Source organism: Mustela erminea, chromosome 7 (assembly GCF_009829155.1).
Source record: "Mustela erminea isolate mMusErm1 chromosome 7, mMusErm1.Pri, whole genome shotgun sequence".
Classification (NCBI taxonomy): Eukaryota; Metazoa; Chordata; class Mammalia; order Carnivora; family Mustelidae; genus Mustela; species Mustela erminea.
This window is the reverse complement of record NC_045620.1, coordinates 92,329,603-92,354,914: the sequence shown is the minus strand read 5'-3', so window position 1 is coordinate 92,354,914 and position 25,312 is coordinate 92,329,603. Positions and strand designations below refer to the sequence as shown.

Sequence of the window (25,312 nt, the reverse complement as noted above, 5' to 3'; positions counted from 1 at the left end):
CAAAGACCACCCCCACCCCAGGCCAGACTGTTCCTTCTGAACATTCTTAAACATGCCTCGTAGGTTCATAAGGAATCTGTTCAAGTTACGATACAGCTGGAGACTGCATTCCTGAGTTAACATATATGCACACCTTCCACTTTACTAGTTACTGCCAACCTCACAGACCAGGAAAACTGCAACTAATAGTTCAGTGTGTGTCCCTGAGACTTTGTATTCCTTTATGCACATATAAATACATGAGTTTATACCGTATGAATATGTGTAAATCGATCCCATGCTTTATAATGGCTTGCAGAGGACCATTTTCTGCACAAACTGACCAGTGCCAAGCTGATGGACATTAAGGGTTTTGCCCTCATCACAAAACGTCAAAGAATTTTTTTGGTGCATAAGTGAACAGCACGCTGGTTCCAGTACCCACGTACAGCAGACTGAGACTGCCAGATCCACCTCTTCATTGTACAGAGGAGTAAATGCTGAGTCCCAGAGAGCCAGGGTGAGGAGCTGGCCCCAGGACCCCAGCAGGAGAGAAACGACAGGGCTGAGCACTGGAGTTCCTACACTTGGGGCACTTGCTCCACTTAAGGGAATAAAGCATTCCAGTACACGTTATTCCTTTTACACACCATCCCCATTTACCCTGTCGAATTCGATATTAGCAAGAGCTACTCTGTGCATCACCAAAGTCAGGTAAAATCTCCCTGTGGAAGTCCAGCAGAAAGTCTTGCCCCAGACCCTTCTGCCCGAGAATGCTGCAAGGGAGGGTCAGCCTCTGGCTCCCACCTCAGTCCCGGTGGCTCATGGGCACACAGGCTAAATGCCACTTTCATCTCCACCTTGGGACACAAGACAGGTTCCCAAGACTCCAGTCTGAGGTCACGGAAGAAGACCCCATGACATGGCACAGTAATCAGTGCAAACTCTTATAAGGCACAGGCCAGTAAGTGTCCAGGTCTCCAATCTCAGGAAAGCAGTGAGAAGGTTCAAAGCTGGTCCCATACCTTTGTATTTGTATTTGTATTCACAAATGTATTCACCTGCTGAAGCCGGACATCTGGCCCCACATTTCAAACACTTTCAGCTGCGCTCGGGCCGTGTGACTGGCGCTGAGCGCACAGCCTCACGCGTGCACGCACACACATAATGGACCGGCGGCAGTCCTGATGCCCGACCTTTGGCATATATGAGTCTGAATCCTGACTCAGCTTCTCATTAGCTGTGTGACCTTAGGCAAGTATCAGACCATCCAAGCTTCAAATTCCTCCTCTTAAAAAAATACAGATAAAATGTGTCCCTCTCTTACATGGTTTTACAAAAAGGAAATGAGTGACCACACATGGGTGCTCAGCAAAGTTCTTAGACAGTCAAAATGTAGTAGACACTTGAGGTACTTGCCTAGTGGTGGTGCCTGAAATAAAACAATGTCCCTGGCCCTAAAGAGCCAGTAAATTTATCAGAATGTCAAATAAAAACAATAGAAGCGGGTGTGGCTGCCAGTCAGAGGGAGCAGCTGGTACAGACAACAGTGCTGATCTGGAGGGCATATGAGGGATACCCAGGGATCGGGGCTGGCCGCTCACCTCAGGGAACTTAGTGCTGGGCTGACACACACACACACTCGGAGGAACCCCGAACCCGGCCACCCCTGCAGCACTGGGTTCAGGCTGAGTCCCAAGGCAAATATATAATATTTTCCAAATTGTTGAAAGAACCAAAGTCTCATTAGACAAACCAGGTCCCTGGAGGCTCTCAGGCAGGTTAGCCTCAAGGAGCCTGTGCTTGCTGGCTCTCCCCTTGGGCTCTTTCCCTACAGTCCCCATGCGGGTGGCTATCCCACACTGCTCCCCCGTTGGGCTCCAGGTACCTCACATGTACCGATGAACAGGCACTGACACGGCCCCATTCTGTCCCTTGTTGGAGGATGCGGTCGCCTCTGGACAGCAGGACTCAGCATCCTAGCACCCACTCGAGCACATCCCTCGGGCCTCGCCCTGTCTCTACCAGCAGCCCCGTCACTCCGTCGCACACGGCAGATGCTGCCGCTGATGTTACCCAGACAGTTCTGCCCACACCCCTACACTGTTACTCCCCTGTGCTGACTGAAGAAAGACCCACTGTTCTAGGTGTGCGTGCAAGGCTCTCTGGCCCACTTCCAGCTCCACCACCCCCTTTACTCCGGTTTGATTAAACTACCTGCTGGGTGGCACTCCACAAAATACAGGGTCTGCATCCAGCCAGAGAAGGGGATGAAACCAAGCGTGACAGATTCTCGTGCACACCCTCAGAGCCTTTAATACCCAGAGAGGCACTGTGGCTCTTCACATTCTCCCAAGCGTATATGGGCTTCAAGTACTTTTTTTTTTTCCACAGAGTTCCAGAAACACATTAAGGACAATCTGTACCATACTGTTTTTCCAGCAAGGCTGTGGAATGTGCCACGTAGAATGAATGCCCTGGCCTCTGGCTGTGACCACCTCAGACATGCCTGATCTTCCTCACCATGACTGTGCAATCTCAGTGGGACTGCGAGCTCCCAAACTGAGCCGATCAGCCTGTCTCAGCACAGGGACAGGAGAAAAATGGGTGGCAGCAATGTCTCGGCAGGGCTGACAAAAACTTACTTCTACCCTGACTGCCACAGTTGCCTGCTTTCCAGTCTTCCTGATTACCTCTCCCCATCAACTTCATTAAATTTCCTGTATGCTTCAGGGGCACCTGGGTGGCTCAGTGGGTTAAGCCTCTGCCTTCAGCTCAGGTCATGATAGTGTCCTGGGATCGAGCCCCGCATGGGGCTCTCTGCTCGGCGGTGAGCCTGCTTCCTCCTCTCTCTGCCTGCCTCTCTGCCTACTTGTGATCTCTCTCTCTGTCAAATAAATAAATAAAATCTTTAAAAAAAAAAAAAATTCCTGTATGCTTCAACCAGCCAGGGCTGGTTTCTGAGGTATGAAACCAAAGAACCTTTGCTGATACATTGTTCTTTCAGTCCCAAAAGAAAAGCCACCCAAATCTCCCCTAGGCGATGGAGTGCCCAAAGCCATCCCCCCAGGGGCAGCACCTGTCCCATCTGGAGTAGACCTCACAAAGGTGGGCAGCATTTTCACCGAAGCCGTGGGGTGGGTGGTGGCTCCAAGCCCTTTCTCCATCTCCTTGCGGAACCGCTTAGAGATCTCCAGAAGGTTCTCATCGGAAAGACGCATGTGGTAGAGATACTGGTCGACCTGCAAAGAGCGGGAGGGAGGAGGGGAACAAGAGTTAGAGACTGGGACGTTCACACAGTGTGGTGTGCATCTACGTCATGGAACATCCCTCAGCCCTTCAAAAGGATAAAACCTGTTATGCACAGAAGGTTATTATTCAAGACCACTTAACTGGAATCTATTTGACAAGGTATCTTTAAAAATAAGAAAGAACTAAACTGAAAGATAAGATGAGAAAAATAGGTTTAACTTTACTTCTGAAGAGTGGTAAAGATGAGGAAAGGCACATGAGGGAAGAGGGAGAGTTCTTTCCAGAAAAGCTGAGTTTAAGGGTCTCTGACAATGTTCTAGGAACTGGCATTTATCTGACCCTCCTTGTTCTGCACACACCTCGAGGCCAGTGGCAGCTCCTTCCTCTTGCCTCACTTACACAATCCTCAAGTCGGCCAGCCGTTCCCTCTCCCAACCATTTTCCACCCCCAGCCAGACTCCAACCATTCCCCTGCTTTAAAAAAACCTTTCAGAGGCTTCCCATTAGAACCAAACCTGAAACCCTTCCAAGGCCCCACATGATCTCCGCAGCACCCCCACCCTCCTGGGGCTCACTGTATGTATTTCTTAGTGTCTAAATCATAAGCACAGAGGGTTAGAAGAACTGTGTGTTATCTGTTCATCCCTGCATCCCCCGGCAGGTGAGGACACAGACTAGAACTTCTACATAAGTAACAACTCAAGCTCTCCTCTCCTCAGAGGCAGAGCCAACTCCCCTAAATTTATATCAACTTTCCCCAGATTTACTACCACCAATCAAAGAAGCGCTAGAAGTCCCTCTCACACCATTTCCTTCTTGGAAGCTCCCATCTGCCTTGGCTGTGGACATTCCCAGTCTTTTCCTATCAGGAAGAAGTCTGACAGAATCCCTACCATGAGGCACGTAAGTTTCCACAACACCCGTTCTCGGCAGCGCTGTCAGGGACAGGTGACGCTGCTGACCACAGCAGGATAGGGGTCGACAATCAGGAACCTCAGCCCAGGCCCCAACTATCCCCTCAAGGCTAAGGGTCACAGTCCTCCCAGCTTCATCAGCAAACTGTGTGACTCCAAGCAACCCTGCTCTCCCCAGCCCTGAAACAGGGGTCCCCAGTGGCCAAGCTGGCTGAGGATCACTGCCTGGTATTGCTGTAGGAAACAAGGAAATTTCCTGCCTGCTCCCTGCCCCTGCTCAATTTTGACAAAAATGCACACATTTTTTATAATTAAGAGTTCCCAGACAAATGTGGTTGTTAGCAGTACAGCCTATTCTATTTTCCAGCCTTTTTAGTCAGAACTTCTTAAATTTCTTTCTTTTTTTTAAAACCAAACCTGCAGCCTAAGATTTCCAGAGGAAGGGCACAAGGTGCTTAATCCTTTAAGAAAAGAACCAACCCAGGGCGCCTGGGTGGCTCAGTGGGCTAAGCCTCTGCCTTCGGCTCAGGTCATGATCCCAGGGTCCTGGGATTGGGCCCCGCCTTGGGCTCTCTGCTCAGCGGGGAGCCTACTTCCTCCTCTCTCTCTCTCTCTGCCTCTCTGACTACTTGTGATCTCTGTCTGTCAAATAAATAAAGAAAATCTTTAAAAAAAAAAAAAAAAAGAAAGGAAAGAAAAAGAACCAACCAGTTTGGTCAACAGAGACAGTCCTCTTACACCTTCCTCTGTTCCAGGCTGTATCCTAACTCCCTAGGCAATCGAGGGTACATCCTTCTCTTGGGGCCTCTTTCTTCCCCTGTGGAATAAGGAGATCAGCCCCTCTTGGGTCATTTCAAATATCCCACTCAGGACTCATCTTTGATCACTCTTCTAAAATCCCAAAAGCTCAAAGATCAGAGTCTGGAGTAAAATGCTGAAAAGAGTAAAATGCAAGCGAGTCGAACGACAGTCCCTGGTGTGTCAGCCCAGCCCGCTCTACAATTACCACGTGGTTAAAATACCACACTGAGACGCGACCCTCGCATGCACACGGTGAAACAGAACAGGGCAGGCGTGGAGAATGGTATAGGTCTTCAGCCACTTCTCCTGTCCACCCCTCATCCCAGCCAACAGAAGGACCAGGTTTGTCATGCGGGGTTTCAAGTTTGCAGAAATGAGGAATTCCCAGAACTGGTCTGTGGCCAGCATTTACTGCAAACCAGAGTGCCTAAGTCCATCAGTCTAAATCAGGAAGAACCCAATCATCCTTTCTGTTTCCTGACCTCACCCCTCGCGTAGCTCATTTGCCTTGAGTGCACCACCGTCTGCTGCAACCTCTCAGGGCTGTGTGGACACCAGCCATGGTGGGCAACAGTAGTAACAGTAAACCCTTATGTGGCACAGACACTGCTCTCAAGGCCTCACAGCCATTAATTCATCACATCCTCACAACAACCCTGGGAGAGGCAAGTAAGTAGTGTTATCTCCATTCTACTGAGAGGGGGGAGGCGACATGCCCAGTCAGAGCTGCAAAGGGGCAAGCTGGGAGTGGACTGGGCAGCCCGGCTTGTCCACTCTGCTAGTTGAATGCCCCCTTCCACTGGCCAACAGTGGGGTCTCCATAGGCCAAAGGGCACCGTGGTGCATTCAGGCTGGCCATCCCCACGGAAAAGCCAGGTTCTATTCCAGTCATCCCCCGGGGTCAAAAGGGCAGGCCAACGGCAGAGCACAGTGTTCAGTGACAGAGGAAAACAATAATGATGATTGTTACCGTAGCTCAACATGTACCAAGTATTTCTTACCTGCCAGACACCATCCTGTGACTTTACTGCCTTCATCTCCATTGTCCTTTTGTAAAACTTCTATATCCCTGCTTACAAGCTACTCGATGTGAAGGGACAGAGCTAGGATGCAGACTGGGTGCTTGGGACCATCATCTTCCCTTCACCTGTCTCATGAGCCCTCCTGGTGTGGGTGTGTGGTGCCTTGTGATTTCTTAAGGGACCCCAGGGCCTTGATTTCCTCTCTAACACAGGAGACTAAGAGAAATGATATGGGACAGCTTTGAAAAATGCAACCAGAGCACCTTGGCCCAAATTTCCCTTCTTTCACAGCATGATGATGTGGCCGCCCTGAGTTTATTAGGGAAGGGCTGCTTAATCGTGGAATGTCACAGCTTCCTTAAACACACCGTGGGGCCCACCCAGCCTTGGCAGGCACTGCGGTGTTGCACGAAGGGTGGCCAAAGGAAGCAGAAGCCGGAAACAAGCAGTAGTCTCCGTACAAAGACAATTTTCCTAGACTGACTGGGAAGGAAATGAATATACTTTGCAGAACCCTGCCAACTTTCACCCACGGTGTAGCCAGAGGGAGGGAGCACCAGGCCCAAAGTCATGGGACAAAGTCATTCAAGAGATATCAAATACAGGCAAGGGTAGTACAACCACAACTAATAAATACTCACCTTTAAAAATGCCCTCGTCATGTTCAAAGAGTCCCACCGCAGAGAGCATTCGAGTATGTGTAGTTTGCCTCTCTCACCCCAACGGCCCATCAGGCCTTGGTCTAAACACTTCTAAGCATGACACACTCAGTACTCATGAGTTGGTTAGCTACTACTATTGGTCAGCTCTAGTTGTTAGAAAATTTGTCCTCTAAGATGAGTCTGCTTTCTGGTAACTTCTGTCTAGTCTCCATTCTGCCATTTGGGTAAGAGTTCCTAAACCTGCCTGCACGCCAGCATTACTGACATGAGGACCTTTTTAGAAACAAAAAGAAGCCCAAAGATCCCTACTAGACTGACTAACTGACCAACCTTTGGCCCTGCGTGCTCAAACACCTTCGCCTCTCCTGCAGCTCGTAGCCCCCAGGCCAATCACGTGATAACGGTGGGCTGGGCTCTGGCCAAACATGGCCTAAGGTCATTTTTACCACTTTTCCACCCAGAGGCTTTGAAAGTCAGCAGTGAAGACAGGAGGCTAAGTGTGAAATAAACCTGTGCTGATCCTGGGGGGCTGGGAATTGGAAAGAGTAAACCCTGTTCTTGTTGGAAACACTTAGGTCACTGGAAACTATCAAAGCAGAATCAGTCAGGTCAGCCCTCATTTCACAGCTAGCATTCGTCAAGTGCAGGCTGGGCCATCAGGAAAACCAGTGTCCGAGTCCTGGCTGTGGCATCTGGACAGGTGTGTAACACTGCACCAGTCACTCTGATGGAGATCCAGTCTCCTCCCTATAAAACGGGATGACCGGCCCCACACAGCTGTCACTGGAATAAATGGGGAACACAGAGATCTATCTATCTACTCCTTCTCTTTTTCTCCTACAGTCCCCCGCCTGGCAAGTGGCACCCTTAAACGGCCAATGACATTTCTTAACCCCATTCTAGTCACATCCAGGGTTAACAAAACCCTGTTTCCCCAAATTGTTCCTTCTCTTTCTGTGTTGAGTGTGCAGCCGACCACACTGAGCTGTTTCTCTTTAAATTCCTAACAGGGAAAAACAAAAAACAAAAAAAAAACAATCCTATCAGGGAGAGGGAGGGAATGGGAGGGGCTTTCCAAGCTGGGGAAACAGAGGCATGCTGGAAGCAAGGCCCAGTTGAGGTATAGAAGGCCACATGCCTGCCTAAAGGCAAGCATGTGTGTGAAAGAGAAAGAGATAGTAGTTTTAAATGACAGCTCTTTAGCAATCTTGAGATTAGAACTTCCTCATTGGGCAATTTTGGTCTTTCTTCCCATATAACACGCAAGCCCAACACGCCTGTTTCCTCTAGAGAACTTGAGTAGAGATGGGAGAAGTTCGAAAGAGGAATTAACCCCATCCTCTTTATGAAATAAAACAACACCCGAAATGAGAAGTCTGTGTCCACACTTAAGTGTCCACATTTTCCCCCAGACTAGCACTAGAAGGAGGGGAACTTACGCAAAGAATGGAGAGAACAGGTCACCCTCACACAGATCGACTTAAAAGTGTGCAGTGGCTTGGGTGGGCAAGACACAGCCTGGCCACATATGGATGGGGAGACCCTGAAAAGAAGGACCTGGAAGTAACCGGAAAGGGACCTCAGAAAAACAAGAGGCCTGGAGGCAGCCTAAACCAAGGTCACCCAGTTGAGGTTACAATCTGGATCCCCCAGACACCTTCCTGTATTGTCAAGAACAAGAAAGGACAGTCTTCCTGCTGGTCTACAAGGACCCATGTAATCTTACAGGCCAATCCCAACTGAACGCCTGTGGCCACCACTGAGATCCTAAGGCCACCCTGTCTGGTCCCAGAGGGAAACTGGTCCTGACTGAGCTATTCTGATCCAGAAGAGAACAATATTCCAGTTTGGGTTTTGTTTTGTTTTGTTTTGTTTATTTGACAGAGAGAGACCACCAGTGGGCAGAGAGGCAGGCAGAGAGAAAAGAAGGGAAGCAGGCTCCCCGCTTAGTAGAGAGCCAGATGCGGGGCTCGATCCCAGGATCCTGAGATCATGACCCGAGCCGAAGGCAGAGGCTTAACCCGCTGAGCCACCCAGGCGCCCCAAACAATATTCCAGTTTTGACGGTTATATAAAGTACTGCAAATCCCACCTTGAATACCTTAAGAGGTTTCAAAGAAAAGGGTAGAAGAAACCTCAAATTTCAATACCTATAAGATCTGCAGCATTCAACCCCAGAATCTTTGGCCATTGCTGCAACCCCAGCTTCTCCCACTGAAAGCCAATTATATGCAAAGCACTACAGTGTACAGAGCAGGATTTTAAAAGAAATCAATTCTGGGGGCTCAGTCGGTTAAGCACTTAACTCCTGATTTGGGCTCAGGTCATGATCTCAGAGTCCTGAGATCAAGCACCCCCGTCCGGTTCCATGCTGAGCATGGACTCTGCTTAAGAGTCTCTCTCTCCCTCTACCCCTCCCTCGCCTCCATTTGTGCTTTGCCTTTGCTCTTGCTCTCTCTTGCTCTCAAATAAATCAATCACTTCTAGAAATGGATGGATCGTAATGATGTTGTATACCGTGTATACGTACTTAATGTCATTGAACTGTACATCACACACACACAGAAATAATCTTTTTAAGAACTCTAGATTCCTGTTCTCTAGGACTTTACCAGGCAGCACAGAACTCAACTCATATTGTAGACCCCATGAATGTCTCTGAATTGAATGGAGGGATGGATCTCAGTAGATTACAAAGGCAAACACCCTGCGCAGGGGTCCATGGAAGTGTTAGGTGTACGTGGCCCATGAGACCAGCAGGCAGGGGAGACCATGTGTTCTGGGCTAAGAACATACATATCCAACGTACATGTCAGCTAGAGTGTAGAGGTATCATGTGAAAGGGCTCAGAAGATGTGGGCCAGGATCCTGAAAGGGTATTATGAATTCCAGGACCAGAATTCAGAAGACTGCAATGTCCTCGGATGAGTCTTATTTCAACCGACCGTTTATCATCACTGGATCATGGGAAGGAAGGAGCATGAAGATCACCTCACTATGTAAAGTCACTGTGCTGTTTACCCACCAGTTAATTCCCTGTAGGGTTTGGCACCAGGAGAGAATCTGACCACCCAGAGTCACCGCTTCCTGCTACGGGCCAACAAAATTCAAATCCCTGACTCTAGGAGAGCTGTCCTTTTTGCCTGGACTGTCAGGGAGCTCTGAGCTCGGTTCTCAGCTCCAGTGACCTATACCTAGTCTAAGTGCATTGGTTGTCCCTCCTGCCAGTCCCTTTTACCGAAAGCTGAGCTCCATCACCTAATCCTTTTAGAAAGGTGACGAAAGAACTAATACGGGATCAAGCAACTGCCCATCAGTCATCCCCTACAGGACATATCCTCTTGAACAGAAGATGGAATTCCAGCGAACAAACGGCTAAGAAAGCAACGCCACAAGCACGTAAGCATCAGGGCCAAGGTCACAAGGACACCCTGAAGTGCCACTGGACTCTCCCCATGCTTTGTGTATTTCTCACAGAAGACCTAGAACCTTCTCTCCAGAAAGTGCTGGATGCACAGCAGATAATTTCTACCTTTTAGCTCCTTCCTGACCCCGCGCAGACTGTCTGAATTTCAGCTTCCCTAGCACATGGGTCCTGTCCCAAAGATATAATCAGGTCATGTATACAGACAGGAGACAAAGGCTCCAGGGCTCCAACCTAACTTCCTCCTAAGAAATTTAGGAAAGACCACACCCTCTTGCAGGGCTTTCACTGGTCTGTGTGTGCTTTACTAGGACCAGTCAAAACAGGGGAGGGTGGGGGGGGGGGGCGGGGGCGGGGATACTCTACCACAGCAATTAGGAAGACACCACCTAGGGGCGCCTGGGTGACTCAGTCAGCTGAGCCTCTGCCTTCTGCTCAGGTCATGATCCCAGGGGGTTCTGGGATCGAGTCCTGCATTGGGCTCCCAGCTCAGCAGGAATCCTGCTTCTCCCTCTGCTCGCTGCTCCCCCAGCTTGTTCTCTCTCTCTCTCTCTCTCACACACAAATAAATAAAATCTTAAAAAAAAAAAAAAAAAGGCACCACCTACCATCACATACAGCCACATACAACAGATGAATCTCACAATATATAGCTGGGCAAAAGCAGTCAGACACAAGAGGAGACGTATCTTACGAGTCCGTTCATGCGAAGCAGAAACAGACCCCTGCTGACAGAAGGTGGGATAGTGGTTCCACTTTGGGCCGCTAATGTTGTTACTGGATCTGGGTGGTGTGGTTACCTGGTCTTTTCAGTTTCCTGTGTAGATTGTAGTTCCATTTTAAAACATAAGAAGGAAAAAGGGCTAGGCGCCTGGGTAGCTCAGTGGGTTAAGCCGCTGCCTTCGGCTCGGGTCATGATCTCAGGGTCCTGGGATCGAGTCCCGCATCGGGTTCTCTGCTCCGCTGGGAGCCTGCTTCCTCCTCTCTCTCTCTCTGCCTGCCTCTCTGCCTACTTGTGATCTCTCTGTGTCAAATGAATAAATAAAATCTTTAAAAAAAAAAAAAAAAAAAAAGAAGGAAAAAGGGCAAAGCCCTAACTAGGCCCTGGTCTACCCACTCCACATGGTCAGAGTGGCCAAGGAGCTCAAAGAAGTGTATAAGAGGTCAAACCAGAGGGAAGACCCATGATCTAAATAAACACATCCATACACAGCCTTCCAGTGACTCTATCCGATGACACGGGCTGACAACTTCGTTTTCAGAAAAATTTCTTATTTTTGCATTATTCCTTTGCCAGCGTCAGCTCAAAATCTTTGACGAGGACACCAAGCCTTAGAGAAGCTTCCCCAAACCACAGGCCAGGTCCCCGGCATGACCCCCTACATCCGGGGGTGAGCTGAGTGCCCGAACCTGGGGCACAGGTGTGCCCGAACTGGGAAAGCCAGGTAACTACCATCGGTGACCTCATTAATAATACCGCCTTCACAGACTTCTGGGAGGACCAAGGCTGAGCAAAGAGCATCAAGTTTATCCTGTCATGGTGCCAAGCCCAGGCCAGATGTTTCTGATTTAAAAAAAAAAAAGGAAAAGAAAGTGAAAGAAAAGAAAAAGATAAACTGAGGAGGGCAAGACACAGCAGATCCTCGATTCTGTAAGGCTCCTTCCTCTGAAAGGCAGCTGCCCAAAAGTAACAGATCTGCCACAACACTCTCCTCAGATGGGACCAGGAAGGAAGGAGCCCGCCGGGGCCACCAGGCTACCTCAAGGAGATTCAAGCTGCAAGCTGACGCACCATGCCCTCACCAGCCCCAGTGAGCCTGGGGCGCCTGGGAAGTGTGAAGCTGACCTAGGAGGCCGACAGGCCACTCCCCCAGGATCCTGTTGCACCTTGGTGAGTCATAGGCTTTCCAGTTCTTCCAGTTCTTGCCTCAGCTGCCTGGAGTTGCAGCCAGACCGACCTCAGGCAGCAGCACCCGCCAGGGGTCCAGAAGATGGGCATCTGGGACATGGGTCTTGGGAGCCTCTTATACTCAGACATTCTGGGCCGGATAGGGGGCAGCTGTGCAATCCTATGCCTCAGACGTATATGACCCCGGCACAGTTCACTGACCCAAAATGGACTTGAGTGCTAAACGGAGTGGGCCCAGGCCAGGGGCTGAGGGCACCAGGGGAAAGGAGAGCCCAGTCTTTGCCTGCAAGGGGCACAGTCTACTGGTAGGAGGCAAATACGTCAGCAAGTAATTACAAACTGAGGGGAAGAGCAGAGAGGCAGTTTCTTTCACAGTAATAAAATACAGATTTATAATCACTGAAATCACGCAGGCATCAATACAATTCTCAGGAGCGTCTCAGAAAGGTTGCATGTGCGTGTATGCTAACCCCACACCTACAATGTTATCCTCTGGCCTAACAAACTCCCACTTTGCCCTTCAGGGGCCAGCACAAATGGCCTCTCCCAAATTCCCAGCTGCCAACATACTTTTGACACCTTCTGTCTCCTGCCCTCGCTGGTCCCAGAGGACTAAAGACACCAACTACGTACATGCTCCCAAATTTACGTCTGTGGTGTCAGCAGTTATCTCAGTAATGAGAGTAGGTGCTCAAGGCCTAGGTCATGGTCACTTATAAGGGGCTACGGGTGTGCCGAAGGGGTGGGAGAGTAACCGGGGTGAAGGGGAGAGCTGGCCATTCCAGAATGCCCAGGAGCTCAGAGCCTGACCCTGTTCTTCAGGCCTGAGCCCTCACTGCACATGACCTTGGCGGCAGCAGGGTTTTCTCTCCAGCTGTGTGACTGTCCTATTTGGTCACCCAGGTCCCCTAAGGGTCTGACTCTGCCTCCCCGAACAGCCCCATGCCAGGGGATCAGAGTATACCCCCTGAGCCTCCTGAGCCTCCAGCACAGGGATAGCTGATTTCCCCACTCCCGCCTGCTGCCAAGCGTCCACCCGCCATACCAAACCCCCGCACATCTGGCCCTCGGCCCCACATCAGCCCCAGACCTTCCCAGTCGGCCCCCCCCCACCCCACCACCACCCCACCAGAAGCAGGACAGCCCATACATCCCAATTTGCCCAGGACAATCTCAGTTTACGCTGAGGTAGCAGCCCAAGTATTAAGAGTGTCCCCTTTTATTCTCAAAAAAGTGGCCCAGTTTGGACAAATTACAGGGTTACTCTAGGTTCAGACCACAAAGCAAATCCTGCCTTTGTTCTTAGGGAGCCCACACCTGACTGATGAGAAGAGCTCATGCCGCACAGTTGGTGCCAAAAGGGAAATAGGGACCAAGAAACTGGGTTCCTGCTCTGGGGCTTGCCCTATATAAACCTGGGCTGGTCACTTAGTACACAGCACCTGGTTTCCTCATCTATAAAATGGAAGGACTGGAATTAGATAATCCAAAGGTCCCTTCCCAACTGACACCTGACTCACAGCCCCATGAAAATGAAATACAAGTGGCCTGTCTCTAGTTGTTGCAGGCAGCCCCATGCTGGGATTAAGGACCTGGGTTCTGGGGTCAGACTGAATTCAGGCTTGCTGCCTTTGACCAAGGTACTGTCCCTTTCTATGCCTTAGTGTCTTCATCTGAATAATAGCTAATAATGTCTACCAGGGAGGGCTGCTGAAGGATGGCCTGAGTTAGAGAGTATACACGGAGCCCAGCACTTAGTAGTGCTGGTTAAAGAGCTTGAGAAATTGCAGAATGGGGGATGGAACTGATGAGACATGGCTAGAAGGCTTCATGGCAAGGGGTTGAGAAAAATGTGGAAGGAAGCAGGAAGCAGGAGAAGGAAGTCTCTCAAATGGGAAAAAGGAAAAGTGGCAGCTTCGTGTGCCCTCTGTTAACTCTGATGGCCTATCTGGCTCCATTCCTTTATCAGACAGTATGGAGATGCCAGAAGGAAGAGTCTAGGAGTAAGGTTTTTCAAGAACAACAGGGACCGGGCGCCTGGGTGGCTCAGTGGGTTAAGCCGCTGCCTTCGGCTCAGGTCATGATCTCAGGGTCCTGGGATCGAGTCCCGCATCAGGCTTTCTGCTCAGCAGGGAGCCTGCTTCCCTCTCTCTCTGCCTGCCTCTCTGTCTACTGTGATCTCTGTCTGTCAAATAAACAAATAAAATCTTTAAAAAAAAAAAAAAAAAGAACAACAGGGACCGACCACACCTCTCAGGTAGAACCACTGAGCTAAGGAGAGGAAAGTCAGGAAGGCCGGCTGGGAGGCACCAAGGGCCAGATTCTCGGCCCTGACTCACTCTTAAGTTAACTCCAAGGTTTTGACCAAGGTCCTTCCAAGTAAGGAAGGTCAGGCTATTGCTTAGAGACCCACAGACAAAGCGCAAAAAGTACAGCCACCCTAACAGAGAGCTGCATCTCAGGGAAACAAGGCTTCCCAACTGGGTTTGGATGAGGCAAAGCCTATACAGGGATGGGGGAAGGGAAGTGTCGGAGGGGCCACACTGGACAGCCCGGAGTCCATATGAGGGGCAAAGAGCTCTCTGCTGATACCCAAGACAGCCAGGGCCCCTTCTTCTGATCTGCCGAAAACTGTGGGAATTATGGTTTCCTTCAAACTCCAGGGGTCAGTGAGACCAAAACCTACCATGACCTGGTCCTGGGACTCAACAGCCCAGGATATCCCCCACCCCCAGTTGCCCCAGTGGAAAGGCAGAATCTGGGGCAGATGTGAGGAAGGCTAAGCAGGCATCTCACTGGCCAAATGCAGCGTAAGTGGCCTCAGCAATGCCCTGGGCGCCTTTGGTCTGTGGGAGAGGGACTGAAGAGGAGGGAGGACTAGGTTTCTACAGTGAAAAGGGCAGAACTACTGCTGTGATCAGTCACGCCTTCCACTGAGGATGCTTCAGCCTCTGGTACAATGATCGTGGCATCCCAGAGACACCCACCCCTCCCACCTCCAGTGGGGAGGCTACTTCCCACGGGACCCAAAGGAAAGCAAGTCAGAGAAAGAACTCAAGGATGGCCCTCCCAAGCCTAGGAAAAGAAACAGTTTCAGAAGACAGGGAGGGCAGTGAGGATGCTTCCTTACTCCTCAGCTTCAGGAACTTTCCATCCTTCTGCCCTCCCTGTCTTCTCCTCTAATGCGACATCAGACAGATGGAGACAATGTTCCAGAACCCATTATGTCCTACAAGCCCTTGGGGAAAAAGCAGGGCCCCTTTCATCTAAGAGTATAGTTACTATACGGATGTAGTTCTCCATGTACTAATATTTAATACATAAAGAGTTGACGACTACGTGTCAGGCAATGCTGTAAGAGCTTCACATATATTTACTCTTTAATCCCTACAGTAACCCTATTAAGGTGTTATCCAAAAACTGTCCAAGGCCTAGAAAGGTTAAATTAACTGACCCAAGTTCACAAAGCTGGTTATATAAGCCAGGATTCAAGGCCGGGAGACTGGCTCTCTCACTCACCCTACAACCTCTCCCAATGTGACCACTGGACTGGCCCTCAGTGAGGATCACGGGCCCCTGTCCTGTCCCCAGCGCCAGTGGCTCCTGGACCCACATTCTGCCAGCTCCCCCGCCTGCGGTGTTCAGAAATCTGACGGAAGCCTGGCCTCCATGGCAATCCCAGCAACAACCAGGGGAAGATTCTCCTGGGGACAGCTGAGCCAACTTCCCTCCCACTCACTACCTGCCCTGGTAACCCAGGTACCCCACCCTTCGGCCAGGGGGCACAGACATCTGCTGACTGCAGTGGTCTGCGACTTCATCTCAAATGCATCTTTTGTTCAAGAACACGTGCTACCGTGACTGTCCCAGGACCTGGCACGCTATGAGCTGAGAGCCAAGGTCCTAGTTACAGCTACTATTAACTAGCTGGGTGAGCAGGAACAATGCGCCATAAAACTGAAGGGCGGGATGAACTGTGTTCTTTCTTCTGATGCAGTTTCTCAACCTACAGATACTTGGGGCCAAAAAAGTCTTTGCTGCACGGTGGCTGTCCTGGGCACTGTAAGACGGCGTATCTCCTTTGCCTCTACCTACTTGAGGCAGCAATCTAACATCCACACCCACCCAAATGGTGACAGACAGAAAGTTCTCCAGACATTACCAAATCCACTGGAGGGCAAAATTGCTAGCAGTTGAAAACTACAGCTCAAAAGTAGTAGCAACCAAAACAAACAAAACAAAACAGAATACAGGTTTTGCCCCTACAGACTGAGATAGGGTGGGAATTCTGGCTCTTTATTATAGGGTTGGGCTACAGACAGCCCCTCATAAAGGATCACAGGGCCCAAGATGCCAAGAGTGGTGAGGCTGGAAGACCTGCTTCAGGAATGAGCAGCAACAGCCCCTCCAGCGCAAGGAAGCAAGGCCTATGACCCCTGACCTGCGATATTAAGACGCAGGCAAAGAACTCTGGGATCTAATCTGCTCTCCACCCCCACCCCTCCCCACCCCCACCCCCCCACTGCTTTGGAAAGGGAAAGCCAGACAACACAGTGCTGGAAAACAAACCAAACTTGCTGACTTCACAACTCAACAATGATAATGAGGAACCGTTATCAGGAGTCGTCTTTGAAAGAAATATCTGAACAAAGGAAGTCAGTTTTCTGGGGTTCCTGAGATCTTTTAGTGTATCAGATCTCCTTAGTCTGACTGCCAGGTTTTGAGAAAACGGTTGTGGTTTGTGTTGTTTTGATTTCCCCTGGAAAAGGGCCCCTAACTGCCCTCCAACTCCTCAGGGTGCTGGAAATGGTCATCTTTGAAAAGTGATGTTTTAAAAAAAAGAAAGAAAAAGAAAGAAAGAGAAAAAAGTTGGCTCTGAGGAGCCTCAAGGGAATTTTAATTAATTTGATGGTAAAGAAAAGTACTTCCCTAGCACTCTCTGAAATCGAAATTTGGTGATAAAAAAAAAAAAAAAAAAAAAAAGATGGTTAACAAAAGCTACAAAATATTCCTACTACCATCAGCTGCTTCTGGGCAGGGAAGGGACAGTATTAGGATGCTAAGTCTTATGTACACATTGAACAAATGAGAAACTGTACCTGTCCATGTCCACTGAGTCGGTCAAAAATAATCTTAGTAAGGTTGTGATCAGTAGCTAACTCTTGGTACTTTAACCCTTACCAGAAGATTCATGGCACATCACAGGTACTCAAGGCATACCAAGCACGGCTCCCTTAAGGTCTGCCACTCCTCACTGTCTCTTGACTACTTACTGCCTTATCTCACCAGACAACTGGAAGGTGTCTTGGTTTCAGTTTCCCACATCATAGCCAGAGGACCTGGTACCCACACTAAGCTCTCAAAAAACATTAAAACTCTTATCTTTCTTGACTCTCGGGGGCTTTGCTGAATTTTTGGCTTCCAAGATACTCCCTGCCCCCTCCCAAGTCCAGAGTTGAAATCCACCCCTCACTGAACAGGGACAGGAGCCCAAGCAAGCTATCTCTGTTCCATAACCGGAGTGAGAGTATGTCACCAGTCCATGCATGTTAAAAAAAACATTGGCCAACGGCTAAAGGAAGGGATGCATACCTCATTTGACTTTTATGGTTAGAACAGATTAAAAAACAAAAAACAAAAATACCCCACTATCTCTCCACCCAGAGGAGAGCCTTGATTGCTAGAAGAGAGGAAACTCCCTCACCCTCCCTATGTCACCCCGAAACCCTCCCTCCCTTGCTCCTCAGAATCGGCCTCAGGATCAGGATCAGCCTCCGGCCTTTATGAAAGTAGAGTCTAAGGCCAGAAACTGTGGCTACAAAGGTGAGCAGCCAGAACTCTCCCTGCCCCAAGGAAGGAACCGGAATTGAAAACTACCAAGTCTGATGTATGGTGGGACTACAAAAATGCCATGATAGGGCACCTGGGTGGCTCAGTCGGTTAAGCACCTGCCTTTGGCTCAGGTCATGGTCCCAGAGTCCTGGGATCAAGCCCTGCGTGGGGTTAGTTCCCTGCTCAGTGGAGAGTCTGCTTCTCCCTCTGCCTCTTCCCCTCCCCCTACTCATGCTGTTGTTTCTCTCAAATCTTGAAAAAGAAAAACAAGAAAAAAAAATTGGTCATGAGAACTCCCATTTAAAAAAAAAAAAAGCCATGATAGGGCAAAGGTGCTTTGTGTGAAGAGCATGGCATTTAACGAATGGTGATGCAAGTCCTCAGGGAATGAGGTAGAGAACATGGAGGGGTCAACAGGCCTTCAGTATGCAGTGTTAAGAAAGGGTTCTGAAATGTTCTAGTCTCGCTCCAGAAAGAGACTGGAAACAGAAAAACCCTAGGAGGCCTCTGAATTAAGCCAGACAGGTTGACAAATGTGTAGCGATCAGAAAGGAAAGTCAATGAAATGAGTCCAGAGCTCCCAGCCAGAAGAGCCACAGAGTACTGGTGCCATTAATGTAAGCAAGAGAAGAGCTAGTTGCATTTCTGGGCATGCTGGGTGACGGTGCTGCCAACATCCCAGAATGAATGCAGACAAGGGCCAGGATGGAGTCCACTTTTGTTCCCAGAAGCAGGTGAGCATGGTCAAGAGCATGGGGCTCTCGAGCCTGACAGCAAGACTTCAATTCCCAGCTCTTACAACAAGAGCCAGTGACCTTGGACAAGTTACTGTGCCTTTGTTCCTACCAGTAAGACAGCAATGCTGATAATAACTGCTTCTGCTTTGTCTAACTGTTGCAAACATAAGCTAACAAACATAAAGAACTTCAACCAGGGCCTGGCACACAGTAAATGCCGATGTGTTTGCTCTCAAGTTTCAAAGTGTCAATCAGCAAATGTGAGCAAATAACTCTTACTCTCCTGCTAATGGTACAAAACACTGGACTTGTGCATCAGAAGACAAGTTGGGGGGAGTGAGGGGGCTAGTTGTGGCTAAGTGCATCTAAGTTTTCCATGCCTCAGACTACAACCCAGAATAGGCAAGATAATGGGGATTTCAGAAGAGTCCAAATCCAGACCTTTTCAAAAGACTCTCTAAAATTAAACTCAAACTTCACCCTTCTCTAATTCATCCTTGTAGCAGAACTGGAAAAGAGGCTTCCAGGGATATTGGGATGTCTCACTCAGCTGAGAGTCTTCATCTCAGGGTCATGAGTTCAAACCCCACATTGGGTTTCACACTGGGTATGCAGTGGAGTCTACCTAAAAAGAAGAAAAGATACTTCCAAAATATTCTCTGATTCTCTTCCTACTTGCTAAAGAATGGTAGGTGGAATCAAACCCCTTTGCTCACCTAAGCCTGGAGGCCAAGTCCCAGGTTCTGACACCAGGTAAATTAAAGGCCTGACTCTATTCTGCCCCCATCGGTGATTTAGAGGAAATACACCCAGAGTCCACCCAGACCTTCACAGGCTAAAATGAAGCTCCAAGTGTATGTAAGGGCCGCCTACAAAAAAGACAAGGCTACATTACCCGGCTTTATCCTCAGAACTCCTTAAAGTGGACAAGGCTGCTGCTGTCACTCCTGTTTTACAAAAAGAAACCAACAGTCCAAAGAGGCAAAGTGACTTGTTCAGGGTCCTGTGGTTAATAAATCACAAAACAGATTAGAACTCATTTCCAGATACCCTGGCTTATGCTCTCTCCACCCTGGGACCAAAGTGATGACTCCCAACCATACCTAGACAGTCCGAGTCTTAGCCTCCTTCCTCTGGATTAGGGGAGAGTAATTTAGTAAAGGAATTAAAATGTCCTGGAGTGATACACAACCAAGACCTCCCCTGGATTAATAATCCTACAATTTCCTACTTTAGGATTTGCCAAGGGATGACTCTTCCCCAAGGGTTAACTCACTTCTTGGGCAGAGAAGCCTAAAGAAGTTGCCAAGATCCTGCCGGCTCACAGACACATTCTTAAACTGAATTCAAGCGCAGAGCCGAGCCACATCCCAGGAATGAGAGAGCAACAGTCCTTTATACGCAGAGTAAATGAACTCAAAACCAGCGGCCCTCTCCCCCCTCCTCCAGTCTGAGGCTAAGTACTGCCATGTTTTATTTGGGGGTTCATCTGCTACGGCTCTGAAAAACACCACGAAGGTAACCCACCACCCTCTCCTTTGCTCTCAGAATCCCCAGAAGGGGAGTACGAGCAGGTCGCATCACCCAACAATTATGTCAAGACACTACCCCAAATGTGTTCCCTCTAAGACACAGAAATTTCAAGTATGTAATTAAGCAACGCTGCCACGGCCTCACAGCTCTGGACACTCCCACTCTCCCTCAACCCCTCCCTTCTTCTCAAGTCCTAGCTGAGGTCCAGGGTCAGGTGCCAACCCTGAAATCCCGTCTATTTCAGAAACCAGTGCTCGGCAGAGTGATAGCGCCTCAGGCCCAGCCCCACCCCCACCCCATACCCGGAGGCACCTAGAGCTTGGCTCCCGGCGGGGCCCGAAGCTCTTTCTTATGTAAATGACCTAGCCCGAGAGCACTGGCGGGGGCGGGGGGCTGCCGACAGCGAGGTGGGCAGACCTGTCGGAGTCTCGGACAGGAAAAAGCTTGTTTGCCTACCGAAAACTTTTCAAAGACAGCAAAGCGGGAAGCGGGGGTAGACTGGGGGATCCTTCGTGTAACTTTTAGGAGCACCAGAAGTATTAACCAAAGTTCGCCCCCTACTTGGAGGCTGGCGCCGGGTACTCAGGGCCCGGCCGCCCCGGGGCACGTCTGTGGGTAAATGTACGCCCCTCGCGGGGCCTCAGTTCCGGGCGCCTCAGTTCCGGGGAGGGGGCACGGCGGGCGGAGTTTCTCGGCTGCTGTCCCGGATCCTTCTCCGATCGGCCTCTCCCCAAGCGCACCTCCGCGAGGCCCTGAGGAACGCCGAGGGGAACCGCACGTCCCCAGAACGCCATCCTTTGGCACAGGAGACCCCGCGCAGTCCCACGTGGCAGCAGAGCCTCCCCCCACCAGCCACGATTCTCCCCCCACGTGCTCTGGCCGGAACTCCGGCAGCGAGAGAGGGGTTCCTCCCACGTGGGACCCGCAGTCTCAGACTACGTGCCGGGAGACCCGCCCCTCCAGTGGTAGAAAAAAAAAAAAAAAAAAAGCGCGAGCGCGCGCAGGGTGGCTGGAAGGCAGAGAGCCGCGCGGTGCGCGAGCCCAGGCGCCTCGCACGCGCGCACACGCCTGCCCGTGCCTAGCGGACGTGGCTCCTCGCGCCCAGGAGTTTCCCGGCAGCCCTGACTTTTTCCGCGTCCTCGACCCCGAATGGAGAGGAAGTGGTTCCCCGCAGGGTCAAGGAGGAGAGTCCCGGCCGGCCGGGACCCCAGAGTGAGGGCCGGGGACCACACAACTTTGTCAAAAGCGAGCCAGCCGCCCCTGCAAGCGCTTACTTACCTTCTGCACCTGGTCATGGTTGAGCTCCGTGAAGAAGTAGGCGAGCAGATGCGAGGCGATCATCCTGCCGCGGCCCGACGGCGCCGAGTTGGGAAACCGAGGTTGGAGCGCGTGCGGGGGACAGCGCGGTCCGACCGCTTTGTATCTGGGCTTGGGGGCCCGGCCGGGAGCAGTGAATCCGGACGGCACAAAAAGAAGGCGATGGCACGCCCAGCTAGAAAGTCTAGGGTCTCTGTAAACAGGTTTGGGGAGTCCTGATTGCTAGAAGGCGCCCAAAAATCACTGCTGGCGACGTGTCGGGTTGCCCCACCGCCAAGGCGCTAACTTCGCCAGAGGATCAGTAAAGGCTCAACTTGGGAAGAATCTCGGTCCGGTCTCACTTGGGCGAGCGGATCTCTACGGCTCACACGCGCGCTGCTCTGGCCCACGGAGCTTCTCCGCTTGATGACACCGCGGCGGTAGCGGCGGCCGGGGACTCCTGCTCTGGAGTTTCGTGCAACAATGTGGCTTATTGAGGGGCTGCCGGCTCGCGGGCCTCCCGGTCAGTGACGCGCGCACGCCCATTGGCTGCACGGGGAGGGTGTGTGTGCCCACGGGCCGCCCGCCGCCGCGGCGCAGCCAATCCGTGCGCACGGCCCGCGGGCGCGGCCCCTCCGACACCCGAGCCGGGAAACTGGAGGGGCGCGCCCGGGGCAGGGGGCGGGGCCGGGCGGCTGGGATGGGACGTGTGGTCCGTGGCTAGAGGCTGGGGCGGAAAGGCGCATGAGCCACCGCCGCGTCAGGCTTAGCTATGGGTGGGGGGCGCGTGATCACAGACCCGGCGTGTGGGACGACTGGAAAGACGGGTCACCCGACCGGCACGTGCCTTGTGCGGGGGACAGGGACACCGTCTGGTATCTTGGAGTCATGTGAGGGGCCCCCAATGCTGGGTCACATTTCTGAAACATCTTAGTCCTCACCTGTCGTGGCCCAGTGAAGCAAAATTGAGGCGCCACGGTAGCTACTGCTTGCCCTATACCAGACATCACAAAACGGATAGGGTGTGGGTTTTACTAACCTCGTTTTACAGATGAGGAACTCGAGGCACGGGCCGTTAAGAGACTTGCCCAGAGTCCCATAGCTATATGGCAGATGGGGGAAGGAACCCGCACACCTGTCTGACTTTAAGCCCAATTCTTTTTCCCTATTTTCCTATTGTACCGTTCTAAGAGCCTGGGGAAGTAAAGGGCAGGAAAGGAGGTTTATCCGTAGGACGGACGCGTGGGTGAGACGGGTAGGGTGATAAGTGTGTACTGGAATGATCCTGGACATATGTGGGGTGAGGTGGTTTACAGATGCTGAGAGGAGGGGGAGGTCCCGCCACAGCTAATGTCTGGCACCAGACTGAGTTGGTATATGAGTGGCAGCTGGCAAGATTGAAATACAGACTGATGCAGGCAGGGGACTGGTGCTTATGGAAAGGAGCAAGCCTGGGGTTGGAGAGGTCACCGGGGAGGGAAGATGAAAGGCTTTGTGTTCTACTGAGGAGCTTCTCCTCTCATAAACAGTCGGGTGCTATCTGCACTGTATACATTATTATAGTATTATGTAAGTAATATATGTTCATGTCTGGAATATACAGACAAAATAAAAAACATCCATGATCCAGCCTCTCAGCAAAACTTCTTGAAAGCTACGTACCCTTCCCAACTATACATTCACGCCTCTCTTTCCCTGTACTCCAGTCAGGCCTGCGTCCCAAACTGCATTTGCCACACTCACCATAATGTCTTAACCTGTGGCCCAATCCCGTGTTCTTACCCCCTTTCCACCCTGTCTTACTCCACTTCTGGTGATGCCCACACACAGTTGACCACATCCTGCGTCTGGAAACACCTTCCTCAGTGGGAACTGGGGAAGCTCCACCCTTCTGGTGTCCCTAGGCTCCTCGGACCCTGTTTTCTTGACCTGCAAATGCAGGAGTACACCCGGGCTGTCCTCCACCCTCGGATCTGGTTATGCTCTCTCCCAGAGTGATCCCTCCCAGCCTCATGACTCCTTGCGGGTAATGCACAGATGGAAATCTACAGCAAGGACCTCTCTAGGAGCTCCAGACTCAATTCTCCAGCAACCATTTGTCATCGCCACTGAATGACTAGCGTCTCACACTCAACATGTCCAAAGCCAAACGCAACTTTTCTTCCCTAATCTATCCCTTCCCAGTTGTCTCAGCAAATGACATCACCACCCACCCTAAGTCATCCTTAATTCCTTCGGGCCACTCACCCTCATTACCAATCAGTCCATCAGCAAGCCATCTATCTGACCCATAAAATAAATCCTGTAAGTGACCACTTCTCTCCATGTCCTTGGACGGCTTGGACACAAGCTGCCAGCAACTCGGCCAGAGCCAATACCACATCAGCCTACCTTGCCTCTGCCTTCCATTCATGCCTTCTCTCCCTCCCTCACTCCAAGCCATCTATCTAATGGTTTCTAATCCTACCATAAAATTCAAAATCCTGACAATGATATGCTATAGCCTTTGCTGGCATTCATCCCGTCCCATACTACTTTCCCCAGTACCCTGCTTGGCATTCACACGGGCATGCTGTCCTCAAAAATGCCAAACTTGTTTCCCATGCAAGGGCCTTTACTCTTTGTTTTTCTTCTGTCTAGAATATCCTTCTCCAGATCTGTGTCCCGCTGACTCAGCTTAAATATCAACTCTTCTTCAGAGGACTTTCTTCTGATCAGTTTAATCTCAAGTGGTTCCTCTAGTCACTCTCAGATGACCCTGATCGACTTCCTACTGACTTTCCTATTGTTCTTTCTCTCCTTGCTAGACTGTGAGCTCTGAGAAGGTAAGATCTGTATCTGTTTTGTTCCCTCATACATGCAGTGCTTAGAATGGTGTCCAGCAAACAGTGGGCACACAATAAATATTTGTTGAATATCTAAATGAGTAGGAGAAATTTTAGAAATACCCATGGTTTGGGATGCCTGGGTGACTCGATTGGTTAAGCCTCTGCCTTTGGCTCAGGTCATTGATCCCAGGGATCTGGGACTAAGTCCCACATCGGGCTCCTCACTCAGTGGGGAGTCTGCTTCTCCCTCTGCTTGCTCCTGCTGCTTGTGCTCTCTCTCTCCCTCTAACAAATAAAAATCTTTAAAAAAAAAAAAGAAATAACTATTGTTTGTGTTTTGTATAATCACACACACACACACAGAAAGAGTTCATAGTTTCATGTATTATTTGTCTAATCTTATCCACCTCTAGATCTTTCCTAGTTCACACCCAACATCTCTCATCTGATTGAAAACAGCTGGGCTTCCCTCTTTAGATAAACACCATAGATATATAGGTTTAGATATCCAACAGAGCTTCTTAGAGAAGGGATGTGATCAGATTTGTTTTTTTAGGTCAATAGCTGTGCTCCAGGGTGGGGGTGGGGGGATTAGAGACCAGATACAGAAAGAGGCCTAAGCTGCCAGGTAGGACCAAGGCCTGAACCAAGGTGGGGGTGAGACAAGGTGTCAGGCTACAGGTTTAGAGGTTTTAAAGTCAGGTAGAATTGACCCCCTGGGCTAGGAGTGAGCTGTCAAGAGGAGGTTGCCTGCTACCTGGAAATACTTGGAAGTCCAGCACTATAAAACCTGTTGGCCCCAAGGCTTAGTAGGTTAAGCATCTTTTAGCTCAAGTCATGATATCGGGGTCATGGGATCAAGTCCCACGCTGGGCTCCCCACTCAGCAGGAAGCCTGCTTCTCCCTCTGCCTGCTCTCCCCGCTTATATGCATTCTCTCCTCTCTCTCTTTCTCTCTTTCTCTGACAAATAAATAAATAAAATCTTTAAAAAAAAAAAATTCCTGTTGGCCCTAGGAGGGTGGGACCAAACCCCATGGGTCATGTCGGCTATGATCCCTTTTCTGTACACTGACTTTAGAGCCTCTTCCCACTCCCCTCTCTGGTCCCATTTCATATAAACCC

General features: G+C 50.4%; 1 protein-coding gene across 1 annotated transcript in view; it reads right to left on the bottom strand.

Annotated features, from left to right (window-relative positions):
- The window catches only part of HK2 (hexokinase 2), a 60,739-nt gene extending 38,839 nt beyond the window's left edge, over window positions 1–21,900 (bottom strand). The window contains exons 1-2 of the mRNA XM_032352577.1: window positions 21,344–21,900; window positions 3,059–3,221 (exon numbers count right to left, since the gene is read on the bottom strand). Of these exons, the coding sequence (XP_032208468.1) occupies window positions 3,059–3,221; window positions 21,344–21,406 (226 nt within the window). The 5' untranslated portion in view covers window positions 21,407–21,900. The remainder of the gene's footprint in view (window positions 1–3,058; window positions 3,222–21,343) is intronic.
- Between the last annotated feature and the right edge of the window lie 3,412 nt (window positions 21,901–25,312).